Here is a 12,957-nt window from a genome sequence, read left to right as displayed (position 1 = left end):
TTGTTTTCTCTATCTTGTCAAAACCTTTATTTACATTATTGCAATTGCTCGTTTTTTTTTAGTAGTTATAATTTATATCTTCCAATCAAACAAAAATACAAAAACATATCTTAGCAAGCTTCATAAACGTGACATTTTCTGCATTTCATTCATAGTCCATTCGCAAACCACATACTCTTCGTGGTTCGACCCCTTGCTACCACTAGCTATTTGTTAAGGGTAATTAGGGTATATAAATATTATCTTTGACCGGAGCGCGACTCTCCGATCACCTGCCAATCGGATCGCTTTCCGATCGAACGACCATTCGATCGACGACCTGAAGGGTAGAGATATTTCTCTATTTTCAAAATGCTACAACGAAAACTTCAAAGCCATCATACACAAACACATCCTTACCAAGTGAATGTCAATCCAATCAAATGGCCATCCGATCGGATGACCATCCGAACGGATTGGTCAACCGATCAGATAGCCATCCGATCGAATAGCCACTCGACACTTAGTTCATTTCACCGTTTTATGCGTCGTTCATCGCTTATGCTATCGTTAACTGTTCAGGCTAATCTCTCAGCGCTCCCTTTAATCCAAGAGAGTGTTTACTTGTTAAACGCTATCTGTGAGTATACTCGAACCCTTTTTGCTTTACGCACTTTTGGGTGTTACATATGTTACTTACTCTAAATCACAATCGACACTCAACGCAAACACTATTTATACGCTGACTATTATTGCATGCTACGTGTTATTCGATGAATGCTTGTATGTTATGTTAACACAGTGATTGTTGCCTGACACCTTAGCAACGATAGTACTATAGTTTGGATTCAGCACCTGTCGTGGACAGGGGTTGTTAAGGGCTTTACTTCACATGTCCTAGTGGGGATATGTGTTGCGCATTCTACAACTCGCAGTCACGTCTGTGAATATTTCTCTGTCGATAACCTACTTGCCTTCACTTTGTACATGTTACATGCTGGTTATGCGTAAACGATTTCGAACTTTATTATTACTAATAAACTTGTATGCTCACCTTTACACTATGTGTATTGACTTTATTTTAACGTATGTGACAGGTGTTTGAGATGCTAGGATGTTGCTTGCTTTCATGGAACCGAGTAGGAGAGTCTAGAAACAAAGACAATTTATTTGATTAAATCTGAGTTGTCGAAACATGTTTTGTTTTGAGGATATCTATGTCTGTAATAATTTAATTTCTTGGTAGGTTATGATATGCGACATAATTTTAACTATCCGGTAATTTAGTTGTTATGGAATTTCTATTGACAATCTGTTTCGCTCAGTGCCATGCCCCGATGTTTCCGTCATCGGTTGGGGTGTGACACTAGGTTCCCTATAAGGTGCATATTTTGGCATTGCAAGTAGACCTAGAAAGGCTCCCTGTCACACCCTGGCTTTGCGGAAGCGTGGTTAATTTGGTGTGACTTCTTAATACCATAGCTTAATCATAACAAAGCTATATGAAATAAAAACCATGGAAGATCATCCATTAAAATAAGTTTGAAAAGTAAAGAAACCACAATATTGTCTTAACGGATATTACATCCTAACAAACATAAACAGTGTTCAAACGACTCAACACCAACATGAAATAAACACAGTTTAAGAACTGTGACTCGTCCAGGAAAAAGTCACATCCCTTAAACTCGGATGACCTCGTAACTAGTGCAGCGGGAAAACGTGTCATACCTCGCCAGATCCTTTAATTCCCTGAAATACATGTAAGTTGGAAAAAAATCAACAATAATGTTGAGCGAGTTCATGTGTAAGTGAGTAATAAAACCTTTGTAAGTATAAAAATCCTGGTATGTAGCAAATAAGGAAAAAGAGATCACCAATGGTTTGCAAGGCCATTGATATGTGTGAAATGCAAGTAGGAAGACTCAAACCTAGCGGATTTATGCGTTGGGCACAAAGTCACCCCGAGGTCCGTTATGCTGGGCCTGGGGCTGGGCTCGCTACACCCAGATAGATCTACCGCTCCTGTCCCTCGGTCCTACCCTGAGGATTAATGGCCTCAAGTTTCCGCCTACCCACTCACATGATCTAGTAGTAAACCTCCTTACGTTAACCATACCATGTATAAAGTACTCATAAATATAGTAACATGTATTTCACCCCCGCAGTTTAGAAAACTGAAAACAGTTAAGAGAAAAGGGGGACATAAACTCACAGTGGTGCGTCTCTACCAAGTATATTTCCTGATCAAGCAGCTGTGCGACGACCTACACGTACTAACTCTATTAGACGGACGGCCGTGCCTTAGCTTCATAGTTTAAGTTTTTGGGAAATAGTTAGACAACTATTTCGTGTTTACATTTTGTAAATACTTGGTAATTATTTCCTTCCCAAGGATGGGGGATTTAATACATGTGCGTTCGTATTACTTCGAAATATATTATTAAGTCTCACTTAATATATATTTTATTTCTAACTCCAAAATATAATTATTTTTCCCAAAATAATACCTTGACAAAATACGCGTTCATGCATATTTTTTTAAAATGCGTAAGTTACGTTTTAAAGGTCGGGTGGTATTAACTATACCGTTGTAACTTAAATATTTATCGTAAAGGCGTTCGTATTATTTTGGAATTGTTAGCATTCGGTAATATTATTTTTACCCTAAAAATAATATTTGTATAGTTCACAAAATAATCATAATTATTTTACAAGTGTTGTTATGAAAAATATATATATATATCAAATATATATTTAGCAAGTTTTATTTTGTGAAAATCCCACCTCCGACACTTAGAAATGTTGTAAATAAAGTCATGGCGAAATCTATATTTGAAAACAAGTTAGAAATACATTTGTAACACTTGTGATGAAAATACTTTTAAGTGTTAGGTTTTTAGAAAAATTTCGCCAGAGTTTCCCCTGTAACTGGAGGTGGCCGCGCTTTCAAGCGTATCATTTTCTTTTAAAATCCAATTCAACAATTTCCTCATTCAACCAAAACAATTTTCCAAAGCATCAAACTAGTCAAAATATATATAAATTGCATAAATTACATGAACTTGTAGTTTGTCCGGAATATGAAGTAAATCCTATTACTTTTAGTGGATCTTTGTATAAATCAATCCGGTTTTGTAAAAGCCCCGTTTTTAAAGAAATTCCATCTTTACAACTTCTTGTAAAATTTGACAAAACTAGTTCTTTGTCGAAACTTAGTGTTACACAAGTGTTTACACACTTGTGTGTTTTAAAAATCATTCTTGTTTAGGTAAGATCCGGTTTTAGAAAATAAGATTTCTTTGACACTTGGTCCTTTGAAAATACTGCTTGTAGATCCGTAGATCTACTAGTTTTAAACACTATTTCATAAGTAAAGTCGATTTTACACAAGTTCATGTTTAGTGTGTGGTAGAGTTTCATCACTTAACCCTTTTTACACTTAAACAAACTCTATGTCATGATCCATGATCATGACTAATCCGGGTTAGATGATGATCCGAGCTACCACAACACAGATCGGCCCCAACTAATTACACAAAACAAATCTTACAAGATTTACACAACCCTTGTGCTATTAACCAACATTTTCATCATTTTAGTAAGCTTTTAACACTTCATCTTGTAAGTTTACGAGTTTTAACCGTCATATATCGTTTTAACCACTTTAAAATAGATCGAGAGTATGTTTATAGTAACTTACTACTAGCTCGAGGCTAGGGAAGAATCTAGTCGAAGAATGAGTGGATAAAAGAAATGAGATGAGGTCCTTCGAGTTCCGAATGCACCAAGCCTCCTCGTATGTGATCCGTAACACTTGTATGCTCTTGAAATAAGAATATCAAAACCGAAAAATGGATGGATGATGTAGGGGATGTTCGGCCGAGAGCTTTGGAGAGGGAGAGAGTGTGTGTGTTGTGATGTTTGTTAAGTGTGTGTTATGGTGTGCCAAGTCTTGAACTTATAGACAATTGTATGATCATTAACCATAGGTCACTATGTCTAATAGATATTAAACATAGATGATTAATTTAATCAAGTGAAGGACAAGAGGTGTCCCCCTTGGGGACGGTTTGGTTAGGGGGGGGGTAACTTAGTTCAAATCCAACCAATAGTTAAGCATTAGTTAGTTAAGTGTGAAGGTTAAATCGGTTACTAATGTGTTATGCGTTAAAGCGGGTGTTAGGGTATTCAGGGATCCTAACTGGCTCAGAAAAAGATAAACAATGTAAATGGCAATATTTTCATGTGTCGGGTAAAGTCCGGTTGTTCAGTTGGATAGTAATCCGTTAAAGCGCTTAACAAAGCTTTAAAGTGTCGTTATTATTAATTTTAGTGACACAACTTATTCCCGACACTTTGGAAAGTGTCTAGTAATATTTTTCTCATGTTTTGGCACTTTATTAGTTAGCTAGAAGCTGAATTGTTAATTAAAGTGCTGGATTTTGTACCTAGAGTACATTTTAGGCACATCCGGTCACTGTAACTTATTCCTAAAGACGCAGTTCTACAACCCTTATATCCCTACACTCACTACTAGTGTAGTAACTATCTCTGGCTCATACAGGCCTTAGAGGCAGTGTCTGCCTGATGCTGGCTATATCAGCATGTTTGATAGGTTATCCGTTCATTGTGCTACTGTGCTTTTGGTGCATCAAGGTTGTCACTAGAGTTCAGTATGTAATAGTAGAGTGACAGCAAAAAGAGTATGATGCAAGTATGTACATGTATCAGTGTTTCAAGTAGCAGTTTATTCACAATTTCAAACAAGCACAGTAATTAAGCAGTAATCAATTATTAATTAAGTCGTACGGATACCTGGTTTAGTGAGGGTTGTAACACTCCCCACGCTGTGTGCGCTGGTTCGTCGAAACTTTATTGTGGGGTCCTTGTTGTGCTCGTTGTGCGGTTTTTTTTCACAAGTCGGCTGAGCATTTGTTCGTGTGGCTTTGCTTAGTCGGTTTGGCAGGTAGTGTCGGGTTCTATCCATCTATGCTTTCCAGATTAGAGACTTATTAGAGGTTCAAAAATATGTGAATGAGTCGGATAAGAAGAAGGCAGTGCACCTAGTTGGCTTAACTGCCTTATGGTGTATTTGGCGAACTTGGAACAACACCTTTGCAGGCTGTATTAAGGCACAGGCCCTTGTTAAGACTACACGTGCGATTTACATGGCTATGGTATGACTTATCTGGTTAGCATGAAACCGAATTATTTTTAATCACAAGGTAAGCTTTGTTCAATCGGTGTTGGAGGTGATCAACACTAACGCATACTTTTGAATTAAGAAGAGGGCAAATTGTAATATGATAGAAGGGAAATTATGTTGTAATCTCCTAAGACTACGCAATGTGGGGACGGCTGGGTGCGGCGTCGGGCCTGCACACCGTCCCCTAGGCCCGTCCCGTCCTCTCCGGCTTGCCTCCGACGCCCAAGACAGGCCAATTTTCATAATAATATAATATCATGCCGTTCAACGGCTACTTTTCTAATGAAAAAAATATTTACTTTATCTATAAATAAACACAAATCACCCCATTTTCAAACCAATCCAGCCCTATATCTCTCTCTTTTTTATAAAATTCTTCATCTTTTATAAAAAATTTAGCCAAGGATCCATACAAAAAACAACCCGAACCCGAACCCAAACATTTTCTCGGTACCCGGCTACTATCCGACGATGGATCCGGAAGAAAACTGTCACATTTTGCGTAAAATGAAAGAAAAGATCGCCAAAAAAATAGAATTCTTAGAATTTTTAATTTTTAGCAATCTACTATTTTTTAAGTTAAGGGTTTTTTCTAAGTTATGTAATGTTTTGTTTAAGTTAGGTAATGATTTTATTTTATAAGTTATGCAATGTTTAAAAAAATGTTGAATTTTTTGAAAAAAAAATAAAAATTAAAAAAAGAGGGAGGCCCATCCTCTATACCTTTGGTCCATCCTTGGAGGGGCATCTTCCTTGGTGTTGTCGCGACGGGTGATGTGGAGGGTCATCCTCAAAGGATGGGGCTCCTCCACACCTCACAGTCTAAAAGCATTCACAACCCGTCCTTCAAATTTTATGAGTGAGCTTTTTATATTATGAGTAGAGGAGAGATTACTGTTTATCTGTAAATTTGAGGTGATACTGTTCATTCTCTATAATTTTTTTAATATATTTTTTAAGTTTTTTTTTTTGAACGGCAAATTTGGATCACTGACGAACCACTGGAGTATCATCGTGCCACCAGCGGAACCACCCGACCATATCCATTCCCACTACGCAATAATGCCTAAACACCAATTAAGGAGGAAACCCAATAAATCTGAGAAAAAACCCCTTGTGGGAATCGAACCCATGACCTAATGGTCATAAGCCTTATCCCACCCTCCAAGATGCCACTAGGCTATAATGCCATGGGCATATATTTAATCGAAAGAAGAAAGAAAATGTAATTATTTTTATTGAAATTATAGGGTAAAAATAATGGAAAGGATTTGAATGCTATAATTTCAATTATCGGTAAATAGGGGATATACTTAGGGTGTCCGAGGCACTTAGCGGGGAGGGGTGCGGTGAGGCAAGTCCCCGAGCGGGAACACCGCTGCCGACCCCTCGGGGAGTGTAAGTGGGGAGTGGGGAGCGGTGTGTGTTCACCGCACAAGTTTTCAAGTTTTGAACGTTGGGCAACGGTCGGATTCAATAAAAAAAATCAATTTTAACCTATAAAAATAACCAACTAAATCTAATTTTTTACCACACATATTCTCAATCTTACTCTAAAATTCTTTCAAATACAACACAAAGCCAAACCGAGCAATGGAGAACCAACCCCGCGAAGCCAAGAAAAAGTCCGTCGGCTCTAACACTAAGGGACGCGGCTCGCAACCGTCTCGTGGTGGTTCGAGCGATGCAAGTGCACAACTACAACCACCTTTCGGATATACTACACAACCCCCGTTGTATTTTAAAAATAACCAACTAAATCTAATTTTTTTAAATTTGTTTACTAAGTTCATATGTTTTTAACACTTGTTATTTTATAATATGTAGGATCGCACACGAGAAAGCGGGTGTAGCGATCTCAACGTGATGAAAATCGCTTTAAAGGATTTTCAAGATAGATGGAGGCGATTGAATTGAGGAAGAAAAGAGAGTCGGAGGCTCGCGATCTCATAACGGAACAACGCGAGACGATGAAAAACTACGCGCACGATCGAGATATGAAAACATTCCTCAAGCCGCACGACGATGCTCCGCCGGAAATGTTGCCGTTCATCCTCGCCCGAAAGCGCGAGATCGCTAACAAGTACGGGTGGCCGTGCAATTTCTAAAATTTTTATGTAGTATTGCGATGTAATTTTTATTTTATTAAATGAAAAATGTAATTTTTTATTTTATGAAATTATGTTTTTATTTTTTATAAAAATATTTTCTTAATTAAAAAAATAAAAAAAACAAGTCCCCCAAGAGAAAAGTGCCGCCATCAAATTGAGGGTGTAGGGGGAGTTAAGAGAGGAGTTGACGTGACGCGTGTTGATTGGCTGTGTAAGAAAGATCACTTCCCTAAGAGAGGAGTGACCTTACACCCTTATGTTGGGTTGCTAGTATCTTGCTACTTTCGTTCATATTACAGTTTTTTTTTATGGAACAGCCTTCTATATTTCAAATGGTCCCTAACCTCTTTTTCTTGTTTTCTAGTTCTTCAAATACCAAAAATTCAAATTCAATTCAAACTGTAAACTAAAAGTCAATGCATGAGAATAGTAGTAAAAACAACTAGTAGTAGTTTTATATAATTAAGTCTACCAATAATCTCTGTATAAATTATTTACATTATTTATTACGTCATCGCTTACCAACGACGAGTTCGACCGCCCCGACCGCGCAGACCAGAAGACCGGTAAGACATCCGGTTTGGCGTACGATCCGGTTCTAAAAACATTCCTTCTCGTATCATTTTTGCTTTTTCTTTGGCCTCATTCCTCTTCACATCAAAAAACTCAATGAGTCCACCTAGAGCAATGTCAGGATCATCTTCCTGGAGTAGTTGCTCTGCTACTTCAGCGGGGGTAACCTCCGCTTCACCAATCAAATCTTCGATTTGTTCGAAAAGGCTGTGTTGTGTGATACCAAGATAGTTGGACGCTAGCAGTCGGAACCCACTCTGGGTGCAATACGACATGTTGATGTGAACGTCCATTCGACCAGGTCGAAGCAGCGCAGGGTCGAGTTTGTCTTTCCGGTTAGTGGTAAATATGATGATCCTTTCATCACCACAACTTGACCATAAACCATCGATGAAGTTAAGGAACCCAGATAATGTAACCCTGTATTCTTGGTATTGGTCGTTTTCTCGAACCACTTCCTTAGCATCCTCTCGATCGTGCAACTCCGCTGAGCAATCAATGTCCTCCACCACTACTATCGACCGGTTTGCCGTTGTCACCAACAACCTCCGCAGATCCGAGTTTGACCGAATGTCAGTCAACTCCAAGTCATATATGTCAAAGTTCAAGTAATTCGCCATAGCCGCGACCAGGCTTGATTTCCCCGTACCCGGGGGACCAGACAACAAGTAACCTCTCTTCCACGCCTTTCCGACTTTCCGATAATACTCTCTCCTCTCTACAAACCTATCCAAATCCTTCATCACTCTCTCCTTCACATCAATATCCATTGCCAATGTGGCAAATTTCGCCGGATGGTCTAGATTCACGGACGTCCACTCTGTTTCGTATTGGGTGGTGAATATCTTCACGGTTTTATCTTCTCGTTTTCTTGTTTTGGCGTCGTTAAGTATAAACGACAAGTACTCGTTCAACGCCAGATCTTTGTGTTTTCGATGAAACGTGAGTTCCAACGATCGTTGATCTGATCTGCTGGTAGATCCTCCGTTATTGTAATTATGATATTTTATCGTTGGCTGCTCTTTACAAACCAAAGACCACTTGAATTTAACTCCATTGAATATATCAACAAACTCGTCTTTAATTTCCATGGCAATATTGATGTTTTCCTCGCTAGTGTTTTTGTTGATCTTGATACGGTGGGTTTTGGTAGATATTCGGGAGCCAAGGTAGAGTGTTGCGGCGTTATAAATGTCGTTTTCTTGAATGCCGTCGAATTCGTAGATGACCACGGTTAACTGTCTGAAAAACTTGTTGATGAAATTACGGAAGCCGTAATAGAGGTAGTCTTGGAATTCAGAAGGCAAGTAATCACGAGCGACGCTGCGAACAACCATTGACGCCGCGACAACGGAGCCGATGGAGGAAACAACTGTTTTTGCCATGGCCATTTTGGATTCAGTTGATGAAGACATTTTTAGAATGAAGGGAAATTAATGGAGATAAGGGGTGGTTTTGTTTGTGTAAATGAAGTTGGTTTTATAGTGTGGTGGTGTGTGGACCAGCTCGGATACGTTTTCAAATGATGTGTGCTGAACACGTTTACTGTTCAAATCATGTGTGTGTTCCGTTGATTTTGGAAAAGTTGGTACAAAGATGCGTGATTTTCAAGTATGGACTTCTTCAAATCTTCTATATGTTACAAATAGACTTGCATTACACGTTAAACGCGCATACTAGACGTCTAGACTTCTAGTAAACAATTGTTAATTTTGGAGTCATTGAGTCATGGCCAATTGGAGTGAAACAAACAATTTTAACTTTTTAGTAAGAAACTTAATTAGATTTACTTATTTTTAATATAAAAGTCAATAAAAGCATAGGTAGTTATAATAATAATAATCCAAATATATAACCTCCTAGCATGAACAACGTCTACCGATAATAGCATCTCCAATGTCAAACACCAGAAAATAATCTTAAACACGTTAGTCATCACGTCCGTTACCATATCATATTTTAACGCTTCTTTTAAAGAACAAACGTTTTCTCTCTGATTCTACAATCTTTAAACATCCATTCATTTCCACATCATCACCGATCTGTTGTCCCTCCATGTTTGTAACTTGATGGTTCTACATCATCATCCTCATAGTTTAACAACACATAATATTTTATTGATCGTGTACAATCATATTATGAAATATAATATTTTGCTTCATGCTCTAAACTCTTGTTGCACCTTGTATAATTCCCCTTGTAAAGTAAATTGTTAAAGTATGTATTATTATAATTTGAATGTCTATTTATAATAAATAAATGTATATATTTTATTATAAGTAAACTTTTAACACACTCACAAAATAAAATATACATAACACACACATTATTGATGAATTGAATTTTATGACATTATTAATATCATAACAATCGAACAAGTAACTCATGTTACTTGGAAGAACTACATACCAATTCCCATTTGTTCTTTAGAGTTTTCACATGATCTTAAAACTATTTATCTTTACACAGGTCTTAGATGGGCTGGGTTTTTCATATTTTGGTTCATTAACAATTGGGCCCATGACTCATCATCATTTAGTAATTAATGTCCAAAAAGTTTAAATCCCAGCCCAACTTTATTTGCTTTACAACATGTCCAATACACAAACAACTTAAATTTTTTATTACTAAGAGTCTCACATTTTGATTCATGATAGAAAATTCACAAATGAAATCGAGAAGTTACAATTTAAAAAGCATTGAACTTTATATCAATCAACAATACATCAATCATTGTATAACACTCGAGACAGCAGAATTGGTGGGCTGGTGGCGACATAGAAGACACCGGCTCTCAAGCCTTGAAGGCGGTAAAGGTGAAATCACATAGTGTAACATACGGCTTGATTAACTTGATTTATCTCTCACGTGATGGACTTTACACTGATGTGAACCAATTAAGCGTTTCTAGAACTGAACCATTTTGTGTTTCGAAATAGTTAATACCCAATATTCTCATACGATTGTTCCAAAACAACATCATTGGTTTCTATTTCTTGTTTCTTTTCACTCTCTTTCGAAGCCAATGCTTGTTGTTTCTTTTTTGCTTTTTCTTCAGCCTCTTGATTCTCCTTCCTCTTCAAATGGAAAAACTCAATGAGTCCGCCAAGAGCAATGTCTGGATCATCATCCTTGAGTAGTTGCTCTGCTACCTCAGCCGGGGTAACCTCCACCTCACCAATCAAAACCTCGATTTCTTCAAAAAGTTTGTGTTGTGTGATACCAAGATAGTTTGACGCTAGCAATTGGAACCCACTCGGAGTGCAATATGACATGTGGATGTGAACGTCCATACGACCAGGTCGAAGCAGTGCAGGGTCAAGTTTCTCTTTCCGGTTTGTGGTAAATATGATGATTCTTTCATCACCACAACTTGACCATAAACCGTCAATAAAGTTAAGAAATCCTGATAATGTTACCCCGTGTTCCACGTGGTAACCACGTGATCCATACGGGTAGTTTGGGTGGTTTTCTTGAACTAATGGCATAGGCGCTTCCGCATCCTCTCTATCATGTAGCTCCACCGAGCAATCAATGTCCTCCACCACCAATATTGACCGGTTTGCCGTTGCCACCAACAACCTCCGCAAGTCACAATTTGACCGAATATCAGTCAACTCCAAGTCATATATATCAAATTTCAAGTAATTCGCCATGGCCGCGATGAGGCTTGATTTCCCTGTCCCTGGCGGGCCATACAACAAGTACCCTCTCTTCCACGCCTTCCCGACTTTCCGATAATACTCTCTCCTCTTAACAAACCTATCCAAATCCTTCATCACCTTCTCCTTCACATCCGTCTCCATCGCCAAAGTGGCAAATGTCGCCGGATGGTCTAGATTCACCGACGTCCACACCGATCTTTGGTACGTATCAAGGGTGAATATCTTCACCGTCTTCTCCTCTTGCTTCCTTGCTTTAGAATCATTAAGTATAAACGGCAAGTACTCGTTCAACGCCATATCTTTATGTTTGCGATGAAACGTGAGCTCCAACGATCGTTGATCCGATCTGGTAGTAGACCCTCCATTCATATCATCATAATTATGATACTCTATTGTTGGATACTTCTTAGAAACCAAACACCACTTGAACTTGACACCATTGTATACATCAATAAACTCATCATTGATCTCCATAGCAACATTAATGTTTTTCTCGCTAGAGTTTTTGGTGATTTTCAAACGGTGGATATCAGGAGATATTATGGAGCCAAGGTAGAGTTCTGTGGCCTTATATATCTCGTTTTCTTGAAACCCGTCGAATTCGTAGATCACCATCGTCAACTGTCTGGATAACTTGTTGATGAAGTTGCGGAGGCCGAAATAGAGGTAGTCTTGGAATTCAGCAGGCAGGTATTCGCGAGCCACGCTGCGCGCAACCATCGAAGCCGCAGCTACGGATCCGATGGTGGACACAACTGTTTTTGCCATAGCGATTTTGGACTGAGTTGATGAGGACATTTTGAAGTGAAGGATTGTTGTTTAGGGGGTTGTGGTATGGAAATGAGAGTGGTTTTTATTGTAGGCATGATGTGGGTTTTATAGAGTAGGGGGTTCGTTGACTTTGTCTTTGATTATATATTTACTAGGTTATAACCCCGTGTATTACACGGGTTGAATAAATAAATTTTATATACTAAATAATAAAACAATATAGTTATCTATTTACTTCAAATTCAAACTTAGTTATTTAATTTGATATTAACTATATATTTGAAGGTTTTATTTAGTTTCGTATCAAATAAATTTTACGAAACTTAAAATAAGATTAACTAATATTTTTGTATTAATATATTAAATATTTTCATTTTCACTATACAAAATTACATTTACTCGACCCATGTAATACATGAAGTTTTTAAGATATAACTTTGTATTATTTGATATATAAAATGAGATTTATTCAATTCGTACAATACATGAGGTTTTTTAAGGATATGTAATTTTTTTTATTATTTAGTACAGAAAATTACATTTATTCAAACCGTGTAATACACATATTTTTAAAGATGTAATTTTTTTATTATTTGGTATATAAAATTACATTTATTCAACCATATAATAAATGAGGTTTTTTAAAGAT

The 12,957-nt window shown here is 37.7% G+C and overlaps 2 protein-coding genes across 2 annotated transcripts; both read right to left on the bottom strand.

The window, feature by feature from the left end:
* Positions 1 to 7,732: 7,732 nt before the first annotated feature.
* Positions 7,733 to 9,328, bottom strand: LOC110908944 (AAA-ATPase At3g50940-like). The gene has a single exon (XM_022153946.2). The coding sequence runs from the start codon at positions 9,285 to 9,287 to the stop codon at positions 7,818 to 7,820; it is 1,470 nt and encodes a 489-aa protein (XP_022009638.1). The 5' UTR covers positions 9,288 to 9,328; the 3' UTR covers positions 7,733 to 7,817.
* A 1,144-nt stretch (positions 9,329 to 10,472) lies between these two features.
* LOC110908943 (AAA-ATPase At3g50940) lies at positions 10,473 to 12,367 on the bottom strand. Its single transcript, XM_022153945.2, has one exon. It carries the CDS (start codon positions 12,333 to 12,335, stop codon positions 10,812 to 10,814), a length of 1,524 nt encoding a protein of 507 aa, XP_022009637.1. The 5' UTR covers positions 12,336 to 12,367; the 3' UTR covers positions 10,473 to 10,811.
* Positions 12,368 to 12,957: the final 590 nt, after the last annotated feature.

The sequence above is a fragment of the Helianthus annuus genome, chromosome 14 (genome assembly GCF_002127325.2).
Source record: "Helianthus annuus cultivar XRQ/B chromosome 14, HanXRQr2.0-SUNRISE, whole genome shotgun sequence".
Lineage (NCBI taxonomy): Eukaryota > Viridiplantae > Streptophyta > Magnoliopsida > Asterales > Asteraceae > Helianthus > Helianthus annuus.
Note: the sequence above shows the minus strand (reverse complement) of the source record. Positions and strands in the feature narration are given on the sequence as shown.

Excerpts from the sequence above, each read along its gene's own strand:
- LOC110908944 (XM_022153946.2), bottom strand. The coding sequence starts at position 9,287 with ATGTCTTCATCAACTGAATCCAAAATGGCCATGGCAAAAACAGTTGTT.
- LOC110908943 (XM_022153945.2), bottom strand. The coding sequence starts at position 12,335 with ATGTCCTCATCAACTCAGTCCAAAATCGCTATGGCAAAAACAGTTGTG.